This window comes from Carex rostrata, chromosome 1, assembly GCF_964058835.1.
Source record: "Carex rostrata chromosome 1, lpCarRost1.2, whole genome shotgun sequence".
NCBI classification, from domain to species: domain Eukaryota; kingdom Viridiplantae; phylum Streptophyta; class Magnoliopsida; order Poales; family Cyperaceae; genus Carex; species Carex rostrata.
In genome coordinates, this window is record NC_135918.1 from 6723328 (window position 1) to 6736774 (window position 13447).

Here is a 13447-nt window from a genome sequence, read left to right on the forward strand (position 1 = left end):
CGTTCCAGAAGCCGGTTATATATTTGCCCTATTTGTTGTGAACTGCTGATAAGAGACTTCTTGGATTTAACTTGTATGTTTTTTTGATCAAAATTATTTAGTTGAGTTTGATTAAGTAGTTAATTTTAACTTGACTTTTGGATGATTTTTTTAATTTCTTATTTGCAAAAAATAAGCCTCAACTATTTTTTATTTTACTATTTCACATGCTATCGATTGTGCGTACCTGTCCTTCACATATAGTTATTTTTAATTTTAGGATTAAACAAAAAAGAAGATGAATGATAAATGAAATAAATAAACTGGTATTCCTAACTATTTAGCATGACATAAAATAGTGTGCATGAAATTCAATATACTAAAATCTATTTTTTGCGAACCTCTTTAATGTATAACTTTGTATAACTCTGTGTATAGGGAACAAAACATCAGAAACCTAAATTTATGGTAATAGGGAGAAAATTATATGTATATATTTAATTACAAAAATTATAATGAATATGTGAAATGATAATGCACTGTTGTAATATTTTTTTTGTACATGTAGGATCATGGTTGATGCATTGTTATTCGAATGGTCTACTGATGCAAGCGAATATTTTGAAGAGATAGAAATTGAACATGATGGTGGTCTCGCAAGCATAGCCGCTTCAATTCAAACAAACAAAAGTCTAGAGGTGGATGGTGAGTTTGTCAACAACCCGATGTCTTTCAATGATGATAAATCTTGGTTGACAACGTATGAGATAGAAGACTTGGCTAATGAGAGTCAGTTTGCCACGCACGGCCCAGCAAATGCAAATGTTTAAAACAATCAAATTAAAACTGTGATGCGTTAATTAATGACAAATTAATAAATTACCGTTATTAGCGGACGGTTCAACCCAGTTAAACCAGTTCGGGGACGGGCTCGAATTTGATGGCTCGGGGTATCATAACATTTCTCATATTATAAAGATTCATATGTTAATCCAAAATATTTTATAGAATAAATTAATACTATAGTACAACAATTGTTAAAAGGATTAAGATGTTAAAAATCTTTTATAAAATAAATTTTATACTGAATATATAAAACTTTACAAATCTGTACATGAGATATTAGATGATATTTCATGATATTTGAAATAGTGTAGATTAATTACGACAGATCATTGAACCAAGAGTCGTGAGTCAAAGAAAAAAGACAGAAATTCAAATAAATTAAAATCTAAACATAACTTAAAAATAAAACGAAACATAACTTATCAGTAAGTCAAATGCAAATATTTGAAGTTATTAAAAATGCATGATATCTAAGAAATTAAATGTGGTATGAAAAAAATAACAAATATGGCGTCTTCAGCCTTCTTCATTTGATACTTTCCAAAAAAAAAAAAGTTTCCAAATTAAAAGGCACAGCAATTAACGTGGAGAGTGAGAGGGAGCAATATGGGAAGAGAGGGGAGAGGAAGGGAAGGTAACTTTGGGTCCATAAGGGCATTTTGTCAAGGAATCTAGTGAAGAGACATTTTATTTGATATTTCTCAAAGGATGGACATTTTGTAAAATTCCCCCGCTGCTGCTTGTGCCCATTTACATATCGAAGTGGTCGTTAATATGACTGTCAGATTAAAATCACACGGATTGGATCAAAACCCGTTTACTTTTATAAAGATCAGACGGTCAAACGCAGGCTTTGCAATATTTTAACAGATTAGGTTTGGCTCCATGCAGCGCACTGACTATAGAATCAAAACGGGGCTACACATGGTTTGTGCGCTGCATGAAGCCAAAATTGCTCTGTTAAAATATTTACCCAATCGAGGCCCGTCTTCTCTCTTCCAATTTCCAAAGCTTTCTTCGTCCCTCCCCCTCTCTCTAAAAACGAACAGTAATAAATCCTCCGAAATTAATCAAATAAAAGGAAAATAACATCTCCGATTCAGCCATGGTGAAAATCCGAGGCGGCGAGCAAGAAACTGTGGGTTTCGCGAAGCTCCAAGGCGAAGACTTCGAGTACTACATGCAAACCTACTCGATCGTGATCGGGCGGAGCAGCAAGAAGCTCGGCGGAGAGGTTGACGTCGACCTCTCGGGGATTGGCGGTGGGATGAACATTTCGCGTCGCCACGCCAGGATTTTTTATGACTTCTCACGCAGGAGATTCGCTCTTGAAGTTTTGGGGAAGAACGGGTGCTATGTTGAGGGGGTGTTGCATGTGCCTGGTTCGCAGCCTGTCAAGCTCGATTCTAAGGTATTACATGCTTAGGCCTAAATAAAAAAATAAATGCATTGCTTCGTTTATACGCTTGGGATTTAATGCTAATGTTGCGCCAAGTAACACCAATGTTTTACTGGTTTTGGTCCTTTCTGACTTTTACTGAAGACTAAAGAGTAGGTACAAATAATATGAAAGCAGGCTTTGCAATTCTCACATGAAGGCATATCTAAGCCTTATTAGGCATAGATGCATGCATAAGCTTTCAATTGAAGTATTGGACACTAAGCATTCCAGGAAAGAAAAAAACAAATAAGAATAAAATAAGAAATGCAAAAATTTAACAAATTGTATGAAATTATAGGATCTGCTACAAATTGGGGATTTGCAATTCTACTTCCTCTTACCAACCCGGTCAATATTTGATCCCCGACCGATACCAAGGCTAGGTACCAGTACTCATGTTACAGAGGAAGAAGAAGATGATGAAGAAGAAACAGAAGATGAAGGAGAACAAGAGGAGGATGAAGAGGAAGGTGCTGGAGATGAGGAAATGGAGCCGGTATTGATGAGGAAGCGGTCAAGATTGGTACCAACTGATGCGAGTATACCCGGTGGTGTTGGTACGGCAGGGAAAGCAGGTCCGTCTGGACTTTTAGGTTTGTATAAAAGTCTCCCTTTTGTTTTAGCTAAGTTCTTGTGTGTAATTGCATAACAACAAAAATTCCCATATTGCGATGCATATCTGGCAGCAGGAGAAATTTAGTGGACCCTTGCAAAACAAAAGAATCATTAACTATTGCCTATACCACAGTTTAACATGAGTAGTATTCTTTCTATTACTACCCTAGTTCTTTTTAATTAGTGTATCCAAAGGTTTAAATAGTGGATCACAGACTTATAGCAGCCGAGCATTTTTCGTAGCGGATAGCAGATAATGGCACTATTGCGGATGCTAAAGTTCGTACAATATGTAGTTATTTTAACTATTATTTTGTATATGGTAAAGTTCAAATTATTCAACTAAAAAAAAAATTATTGAAGTCATTACTGAGTGATGTGGAGGCGTAGGATCCCATATGTATGAAGATAATGCCAACGGAAAAATCTACCACCGCAACATTCACTTATCTGACGAATCCATATCCTCTGAGGTAGTAGAATGTTTCTGTTTAAATCCAGACCATCCAATCAGAATCCGGGCCAATCTGGCCCGAGGTGGAATAAATGGAGCCTCATTAATATTCGTGCAGATTCTGATCGGACGGTCTAGATCTAAACAGAAATATTATGTTATCTTAGGCGATATGAATTCCTCATCTGACTAGTCCACCCGAAAAGGAGTAAAAACCAGTTCACCTATGGGGCACAACCACTGTGCTGACAATGGCAGAAAAATCAGCACCAGCTCTGCACTGTCTCCACCAAAGAAAAAGCACCTCTCAACCAGCATTTCATCCTTGCATCGGCCCAATAAATCAGATTTATTCGATGGTGAACAAACGACTGAAAATAGAAGTCTGGTACTGTTCGGTGGGGCAATAGTATGAGAACAGAAATGGTATCAATGATTCTGTGCAGAAGGTAAAATAAAGGGGCATCAAAATCAACATCGCATGCTTGCATCTGCCAACAATCAGATATATCTGATAGTGATCCCAACTGCTGCAAATAGAAGTCCGACACTGTTTGTTGGGATTCTTATCCTACTCTGGCTGTAACATCTCCATCGCAGCAAATTGAACCATCCATTGAATTTAACATATAAGATTAAATTTCTCCATATCCCTCCCATCTTACTTTTCTCCCTTGCATGACATGCGTTGTGGAATAAATTCTTTGTTCCTGCTTGTTCTCTTCCCCTTTGGCTATCCTTATAATCCAAATTTGCCAATAGCAGCTATCCAGTTTGAAGGGGCACTGGGTCATTATCTCCATGATCACGCTGGTCTGTTCCGTTGAGTCTGTCAGAAATACACATTTTTCAACCATTTAGTTTCAGACACATTTACATAATTAGGAAACAAGTATGCAACGGGACAGTTATGAAATTTACTTATAATGAATGCAAGACAGTTCTATAAACATGGGAAAACTGACAACCATGTATAGAGACCAAAATGAAAATGGTCTATATTATTGAAGAATATGGATGAGGTTAAATTATATAATCTTGGATTGTGAAATTAGTTGATGCAAACCCATTTTATCTCATTTTTTAGTGTAATTTACTTTTGGTCTTATCTTGTTCAGATCCTTGTGGCATTTTATGCTTAAAATCAAGATTTACCAAATAATTTCAGAAAAAAATGACCTAACACAGCACATTACAGTACCGTGGCTGTTTGAGCTGGTAGAAAATTGTGAAGGCTATTTAAGAGATTCTTTATAGATATTTCATCAAGCATCTAGCGTTCATCTTTAGAAGTCCCCAAATACACCATCGCAGAAGTGGTACTCCAAAATCAAATTCAACAGAGCAGGGAGTGATGCATGGTGTAAGAAGATATAACTTCCAATTTGTTTTGTTCAAAGTTGGCGTCAGTAATTGGAGAAATTTGGAAAGAATTAGTAATATGAGAAATTTGGAAAGAGGAATAGACACTGTAAAGTTATTTTAATTCATAGATTCAGCGAAGTGTTCTGAACACTTCGTTTTTTCTACTTTCTGCATGTGAGGGAGGCAAAGTCGGATGGGAGATATTGTGGAGAGATTTTCTCACACAGTCATTGAATTAAATGGATGGTCTGATTTACTGCACTAGCAATTTTCTAGCACCGGAGATATTGTGGGGAAAGAGAGTAAAAATTACGTGTGTTTCTTAAATTGATTTTCAATGTGTGGTTGTGTGGCAAATATCTTTAAGCTATGACAGTATCATTTCTACTGTTCAGGCCTGTTTTGGCAAATCATAAATGCAAACAATAAGTCCATTATTGCCGCCTTTATACCCAATCTAAATAATTTAAGAACCTTGCAAAGTCCACTCTTACTACGTATATATGAGATTGTTTCTCATCTAGCTGTGGTATATATGTCATCTAAAAGGAAATATGCAAAATTAAATATTACTGAACCATGATAATAGTCATGGACAGAAATGGAATAATCATTTTTTTTTTCTCCTTATTGGCTGATTATTATTTTTGTTTTTATATTTATCACCTTTATTTTTTTGTAGTTAAAAAAGGAGTAGACAGAGAGGCTGATAACAGGCAGCTATTACTTCTAGAAGAGAAAGATGTGATATCTTCAGTTGCCACAGTGCTGTCAGATCTTTGTGGGCCCGGTGAATGGATGCCTATGTTACAACTCCATGAAGAGGTCAGTTTTACCCCCTTCGAGGACTATTTAGTAATGCGTTCGAGCTTGATGCTTAGTTCATAACTAAACCTACTGAGACTACTATTTGGATGCATGATTATTGATCACAAAGCATGGGATACCTAGGATAATTTGAAAATTGAGGAAACCAAAAGGCGATCTTTTCCAAATTGATGCAGCAGTTTTTGATTTGGACCAATGGAGTGGTTGATTGAACCAAAATCTATGTTAGGGTTTTTTATTGAACCAAAAGAAAATCAGGGGCTTGGTTGATCCAAATACAAAGTCCAAGGGCCATTTTCAGATTTTTTTTTTTTTTTTCCTTTAATTTTTTTTATCTGTTTTTTTCTAAATTTCAGTTTTGAGGGCTTTATAAGTTTAAAATATTCATCTATGTTATCAAGCATTGCATGTTGTTATAAATTAGATATGTCCCCATTTTCATTATTTCTGTAATTTTGTTTCCAGATGTATGAGAAATATGGGCTTGTATGGCACCATAGTAGAGTGCGAAAATACCTCACTTCAGAAGACTACACAGACTCTGAGACAAAAGGAAAACCGTGGTACGGCCTTCTGACCCTTCTAAGGAAATATCCAGAACATTTCGTCATCAATACGAGGACAAAAGGAAGAATTACCACGGAGTTTGTATCTCTGGTGTCCTTGCTCTCCTAAAATGGTTTTGGCACTTTGCCTCCTCGACTCTAAAGGTTGAACTGGTGGAGTGATTGTAAATTTTTTAAGGTTGAAATAGGTTTCCGGTGGTGATTGAGAGCAGAAGAAGAAAATTTCTTTATGCTCTTTACTGTGTAGAGGTTCCTATTGAGTTTAATTCGGCCGTTTTGATGTAGGAATTGTGTTTTATGAAATTTTTGATAAATGGTTTTAGCTGAGTTCTTTGAGAAAAATAATAATTTAATGTGTTGAAATATGTAATCCATAAAAGTTATTAAGCTTTTAACACAGCATTTTCAATTTTTAGATTAATCACGAGATGTTGTCAGATCTAATCTTACATTATAAATTATTTAGCTTTTAACTAATAATTGTTTATCGATACGTTGGATATATTTTATTCAATGCATGAAAATAGTTATTATTTTCTGAGATCTTTTATCAAAATTTATGTGCATTTTTGTCGGTGTATACTATTTGATGGTCTTTATTTCAATTTAAGATTTTAACATATCTATCTATATTTTCGGAAAATTTGTGAAAATGTGGTTTTATATTTTTTTTTTAACTATTTATGAAAAACAGAAATACTTGGTAAATAAGCAAAACCGAAAAGATAATTTTACAATACCCTGAAATAAGAAGGGTAACCAATAATTCGCAGTACAAACATGAGATACTTTATCCAATTATCCAAGAACCAAAAAAAAAAAAAATGGACGATAATTACATAACTAACCAGAAACAAAGAAATAAAAAGTTACTGATTTTGATACTTGGAGCAATTAAGTTTTAATTCGTTGGATAGGAAGAATTTAAAACGATACAAAAATTGGGCCAATTTATATTATGAAAATCATTAGACGATTCAATTAGATGATGAAATCAAAATGAACCCACCGAATCTACTGAAAAAAATTAAGTTACATAGTTTTAAAAGTTCAAGTATCCATTATAGAGTCTTCTGAATTTTGATAAAATAAAGTGACATAGTTTCTATTTCTCTTTGATAAAAGAATATTTTCATGGATTTACCTATTTTTGGTCCTTTTTTTAATTTTTTACTTTATCTTAATCTCTTTTTTTCCTAATTTCATTTCCTAAAAAAATAATTTCTATTTGATTATGTCATCATTTTGTTATTTTTTTATGAAAACGGGATAGTTACTTTTCAGAAAATCATAAAAATATATTTATGAACTATGTATGATTTCTTTATGTTGTCAAAAGGTTGAATTATAATGAGTACATAAACTATCAATTTTGGAGTGAGTTTCTAGGTACTAATCGTGTAGAATACTCATAGCATACCAGATCAAAATTAATTTGATCTCTATCGAACTCGAATTGAATTTGGGTTTAATGGGCATTACTTCGGTCCGATCCGTTTCAAAATGTGCATACATGATTCATACAAATATTGAAGTGGCACGCACGCATTTTAAAAGAGATCGAACAAAAAACCTAGCTGTTGAATTCATGAATTTGTATCATCTGCATTAACTCAAAAGAGAATCTTTGAGTTAATGAATCTCGACCATCCGATCTGTTTTAAAATTCATGTGAACTAGATCTATACTAGTATTAAAAGGCCTCTATGTTATAGAGAGGAACCAAATTGACTCCGTTTAAAATTAGACAGTTGAGTTTCATTAACTCAAAAGATTCCCTTTTGAGTTAATGCAGATGATACACATTCTGAATTCATGGCTCCAATAAGCATCGGATCTAAAGATTAAAGAATATAAAGAGGTCCACTTTAAAATTTGCATCAGATTAAAACTACTCGGATCTTATTCTACACGGTCAGGTATTGCACTGGATCTGAATTCCCAACTTTGGGCAGGTATCTTCTTTTTTACCAAATCGTTTCCAATCATAAAAAGACACACTGCCTTCTAATGTTGCACTGGAAGAGGTACTCGCACCACATGGGTATTTGTTCCGTAGGCCAGTCTTGCAACAGTAAATCTTGGGGGCAGTTAAGTCTATTTAATTTATTTTGCCTTAAAATAATTGGTGCTATGTACAATTTTGCTGAGGTTTGGTGCCAAAATTGCAATCTCAGCATGTTACTGTTTGGACGATGCAAAAATCAAGGTGTCCTTTCTTCTTCCAGACAAACCTACCACCGATAAAACAGACAGAATAAGCAACAAATATATATATATATATATATATATATATGTATATACCAAAAAAAAAAGGTTATACTGTTTATAGATAAAGCTAGGAGGCCTTTATAGTTTATCCCATTCTTTCTTGTTTTTCCTTTTTCCAAAGTTGACCTCTTTCACGATCCCTTTCACCACCTGCTCAGTGTTGAACTCACGCACTTACAACCTTTCTCAACAACTGAGATTCTCTGATTTCTCTCTCTCTCTCTCTGTCTCTCTCTACAATGCACACCACCATTTCTCCCTTTCTAAGGACCTCACTATACCAGTCAAGATGGCAAAAATGCTGTTCATTTCTCTCCTCATGCTTTCAATTGTTTCTCTCTCTCTCTCACAAGAACAATGCACAAACTCTAATAACCAGGTAAGAGCTGGTTACTGGCTCTCTAATTCAAACCATTATTCTCCACTAGATAGCATCAACACCTCTCTCTACACACACCTTTACTACTGCTCTATCTCAGTTGACTATAACCAAGCAACTATCTCTCTACCGGCATCCGAGGAAGTACCATTTTTCATGAAATTCTCTTCAACCCTAAAATCTACAAACCCATCTCTCAAAACACTGGTTTCAGTCTTTGCCACAACTGAGTTCTCATCAATTGCCTCTGACCCAAGTAGCCGTGAAAAGTTCATCTCGTCGGTCATTCAATTAGCCCGTGCGAATGGGTTTGACGGTGTAGATTTGTCATGGCAATTCCCCAGTTCATCTGCTGACATGGCAAATCTTGCAGAGTTACTCACAGAATGGAGATCCAAAATTGATGAAGAAAATCAAACATCATTACCACCTCTCCTCCTAACTGCCACCTTGTACTTCTCAAACCATATTTTTGATATGCCAGATCAAAATCTTGATTACCCAATTGATGTGCTTTCGTATAACCTCGATTGGACCAACATTCTCTCATTTGACTTTCGTAAAAGCACCAATGTAACAATTTATGATGCACCATTGTATGACATGTCATCCCATTACTCAACAAGCTATGGAATCATTTCTTGGTTAGATGCCGGTTTACCGCCATGTAAAATTGTAATGGGATTGCCTCTATTTGGGAGGTCTTGGATTCTTAGAAACAAGGCAAAGAATGAATTGGGGTCTCCAATTGTCGCTGCGGGGCTGAAACAAAAAATGAGCAATCACACAGGACTAATGGCATACTCAGAGATTGCAAATATAACAAAGGATTCGAGTGTCAGTGTTTCATATGATAATAGATCAGTGGCTGCATATTTGTTTTCTGGCAGTACATGGGTGAGTTTTGATAGTTTTGAGGTGGTTCAAGAGAAGGTAATGTTTGCATTGCAGTACCGGTTGCTCGGCTACTTCATCTGGCCTATAAGTTTCGATGACTCGGACTATAGCATGTCAGATCAAGGTGAGCTAGTTACTCAATTTGATTTATTGGTATTTCATATTTTATATTTCACATTATAAGTTAGAAAAAATATGAAGAGAAACCTGCAGTTGCCAATCCTGGCTTTCTACTTTTCTGATTTTGGTATCACGTTACATAAGTTTGTAACAAGAAATAAGGTTTAAATTGTATAGAAATGCCATGATTACTATATTTTCCATGATATTTTGGTTCCATGGGAAGGGTGGTGGGGCTAAAATTGTATAGAAATTCCATGATCACTATAATTTCAATGAATTTTTGGTTCCCTGCTGGCCATTTCTGGTACCAGTATGTATCAGTTGCTGGTACTAATCCTGCCTTACATCTGTTGGTATCTGATTTAATTGGATTTCTGATGCAGCCTCGCAAATATGGCTCGAGTACCGCAATTCTTTAATCTATGAAGAAGGAAATATGTTCGGGTTTGGTTTTGGGCAAACAGAGGCCCCGTCAAACTCCCCTCATCACAGCCTCAATCCATCACAAGCATCTAGATCAACACATCACAATTTGCTTCTGTTTCTTTTATTATTTCTATTCTTTTAAAAGGGAACTATAGTTGTAAAGACAGGTGTTCTTCATGAGAAATTTGTTGCACGAGGTTTTCCAGTTATTTTTTCCATGTTTAAGCAGGTTTCTTATCATGTTAAAAAGATTTGGTGCTCAAAAAGTGGTACATGATGGCTCTATTGGGTTTTCTGTAATTTGTTATATTTTTACAGGAAATTTTAATTTAATGTTCTTGAAATTCACTTTAGATAACTAACAATTTTGTACAATACAACATTACTATATATACCTTAGTACCATAACACTATTTCCATACAAATTAAGTTGTTAAGATGTTCCCGAGTACAACATTGTACCGACTATCTCCCGACCTTTTCATTCGAGTCCACAAATACATCAAAATTACACTATGTACATTAGTGGGGTATCTCTACCAGTGAAGATTATAACTAGAAGATTGCATCAAGGGGTGTGCAAAATAGGCACCGAGAGTCAAAACTGTGATTGCTATATAAGGCAACCGCAAAAACTCCTTGTAATAATCTTCTGGTAATTTCTGACGACCATCAAGAATTGCCGCAAAAGGAATAACACTCGTTCTTTTCTTAAGAACTTCAAATGACTTGCCATAGCGAATTGAGAGCCGTCGATCTCCGTTCCAAACCCCAAAGAGATGGTGTGCTATTAAGCCGACAGAGGCTGAGATTGCCACGGTCTTGCCAATCCAAAGTGAGTGTGCCAAGCACCAAATTACTTGACCTACCATCTAGAATAATAGAAAAAAAAAAAAAGTAGGCATTAAAAATTTGTTCCTTTTTTTGCAAATTACACCAATTTTTTTTTTTTTTTTTGCAAATGACACTCAATTATTAGAAATATGCTAGTTTATAAATTTCAAGCCCAACTCCGATTTTGGTTTAATGATGGTAACAGATTATGTTTCTTCTTCCATCACTCCGTCTAACAATTGGCACCTGTTTGTAAATATTTCAAGAATGTTTGGTTTAGATGCAAAAGTTTTAAATTGTAGCAGTTATATGCAAATCAATAAACAGTAATTACCTAAAAAACCTAACTGAAAAGAGTTTTTTTCTTTTTATTCTGCTAGGTCCTTGAACAGTCTTTTTTTTTTGCTGGCAATCTGGCTTACCAAAAATAATTAAATGATTCTGCTTGCATATGTCATTACCGGTATGGATCACTATAATTATTCTAGATGTCTGAAATCACAAATAATTTTACCTGGGGATGCCTGGTTATGCGCATGATTCCTGTCTCCCACAGGTGCATCTTTGGTTTATCCACAGCTGCCACTTCTAATAAATTAAAAGTCGAAGGATACAAAAAGAAAAAGGAGACAAATGACGAGAGCCATACTAGCTCATGGACACCAGGTACTGCCTGTACTTGCCATAATTGCGTACCGTCATATCTGTGATTGATGAAATATACCTACAAAACTAAGTCTGATTACATGAGAATATTATGAAAATGTTTGTAGGCTCTTTTCTAGGCATCTTTGTACCACCTCAAATTTTGCACTTGGCTCTTGTGACACTCTCATATTACCCAAAAGTTGTATAGAAGTTATATTTTTAAATTTTAAAAACCTAAGCCTGGGTATTACTGCAAATATTGTAAGTGGAAAGAGAGATAGATAGGTACTTACAACTGTAGATACAGCTAAAGGGAGGGAAATTCCTGCAAAAAGCACACGGAAAGCTCTCTCTCCAATAAGCTTCTCACCTTGATCACGTAGGTTGGCCAGGCCACTATGCACAGTAGCAAATATTGCCATTAGGACCAACATCGTGACCTAATTATGAGACAAGTTCTTATTAAAAGGATGCACAATTCATTAAGTACTCTTGAACAGGTTTTCAACTTATATTCAACATTCTAGCGTTGTTCTTCTAAAATTCTTTAAACTGCTCTAAATGAAAACAAAAATGCCAACTTTAGGGTTTCAGCAAACTTTTGTTGATGAACTACCTAAACAACCAACTTTACAAAGGCCATCACAAAATCTAGTTTTTAAAATTTACCGATTTACGAAAACTCAGACAACGACCAAACAGTCTAAGAGAAGTTTCCTGATTTAGTAAGCTACGATACAAGGTTCAAAAAGATAAGGAAACAATTAACAAAAAAGGAACAGGAATTTCTCAAAAATGTTATTGCAGCTCTGGTCTTATTGTTAGTATTATTTAGCTCTTAATAGAAGTGGTATCACAATTCACAAACCAAATATTGTACCAGTTGCATACTAGATGATTACCAGTATATGGTTTTATCAGAGCAACCCCCTAAACCAATATTTTCCCTATTAAATTGAGAAAGCAAGGTTTCTAGATTACTCACCTCAGGCGAACCTGAAATGTTTGAAATTGAATCTACAAATGCTGTCCCGAATCCAGTAGATGGATTAATCCACAGAACATTCAAGGCTAACAACACAGAACCCAATATTACAGTGAAATAGACCCAAGACGATATCTTTTGCTCGCTCAACTGAAAAGCAGCCGAATCCTCTCCCAAAAGAGATTCGTCTGAATCCTCTCCCAAGAGAGGTTCGTCTGGAATTGAATCCTCTGTTTCTCTGCTCCCAATTGAAGAACTCTTGACGATGGTTTTGTGGTATACAAAATGTGCGACCAATTTGGGATGAGAGAGAACTGGGGAGAATTTGTGGGAATTTATTGGTTTTAGAGGTGGGAGGCAGAGTAAAGACGGGATTCTGTGGCGTGGTGAGAGATGGTAGAGGTGAGGATGAGCGATGGAGAGGAGGAAAGACGCCATTTTTTTTTTTTTTTTGTGTGGTTTCCTTTTCGACCGCTCAAGGAAGAAAAGAAGAACAAAGAAACTAGGCTACTAGTGCTCTTGACACCTTGTTCTAGTGCTCTTACCACCTTGTTTGGATGGAGAGTATAGGAAGGGAGGGAATGGGAAGACAAAAAAAAAATTATGTTTGATTGACAAAATTAAGAATGGTTTAATTTTGTATTATTGTAATTAATAGAACTGATTTGAATTTATTAAAATTACATTAATTTCTTGCATCCATATTCAAAGTATTTACAAGATTCAAATAGACTTCATATTCAATATTATATACAAATTTTAGATTAATTTTGAATTATAATTAATATTT

The 13447-nt window shown here is 35.2% G+C and overlaps 3 protein-coding genes across 4 annotated transcripts; 2 read left to right on the forward strand and 1 right to left on the reverse strand.

Moving 5' to 3' along the window:
* The first annotated feature begins 1806 nt into the window (after positions 1-1806).
* Positions 1807-6507, forward strand: LOC144554673 (FHA domain-containing protein FHA2-like). 2 transcript variants are annotated; one of them, XM_078302995.1, is made up of 4 exons: positions 1807-2236; positions 2565-2841; positions 5383-5525; positions 5994-6507. In XM_078302995.1, exons 1-4 carry the CDS (start codon positions 1931-1933, stop codon positions 6201-6203), a joined length of 936 nt encoding a protein of 311 aa, XP_078159121.1. In that variant the 5' UTR covers positions 1807-1930; the 3' UTR covers positions 6204-6507. The 2 variants fall into 2 exon arrangements, with proteins under 2 accessions (XP_078159121.1, XP_078159116.1); XM_078302990.1 differs by having other exon boundaries at positions 1809-2236; positions 2565-2859.
* Positions 6508-8384: 1877 nt separating this feature from the next.
* On the forward strand, positions 8385-10475 carry LOC144554685 (nod factor hydrolase protein 1-like). The gene is made up of 2 exons (XM_078303007.1): positions 8385-9765; positions 10148-10475. Exons 1-2 carry the CDS (start codon positions 8655-8657, stop codon positions 10330-10332), a joined length of 1296 nt encoding a protein of 431 aa, XP_078159133.1. The 5' UTR covers positions 8385-8654; the 3' UTR covers positions 10333-10475.
* Positions 10476-10555: 80 nt separating this feature from the next.
* Positions 10556-13179, reverse strand: Z-ISO (15-cis-zeta-carotene isomerase). The gene is made up of 4 exons (XM_078303017.1): positions 12658-13179; positions 11966-12112; positions 11539-11748; positions 10556-11062 (listed from the first exon to the last, which is right to left on the reverse strand). Exons 1-4 carry the CDS (start codon positions 13093-13095, stop codon positions 10727-10729), a joined length of 1131 nt encoding a protein of 376 aa, XP_078159143.1. The 5' UTR covers positions 13096-13179; the 3' UTR covers positions 10556-10726.
* Positions 13180-13447: the final 268 nt, after the last annotated feature.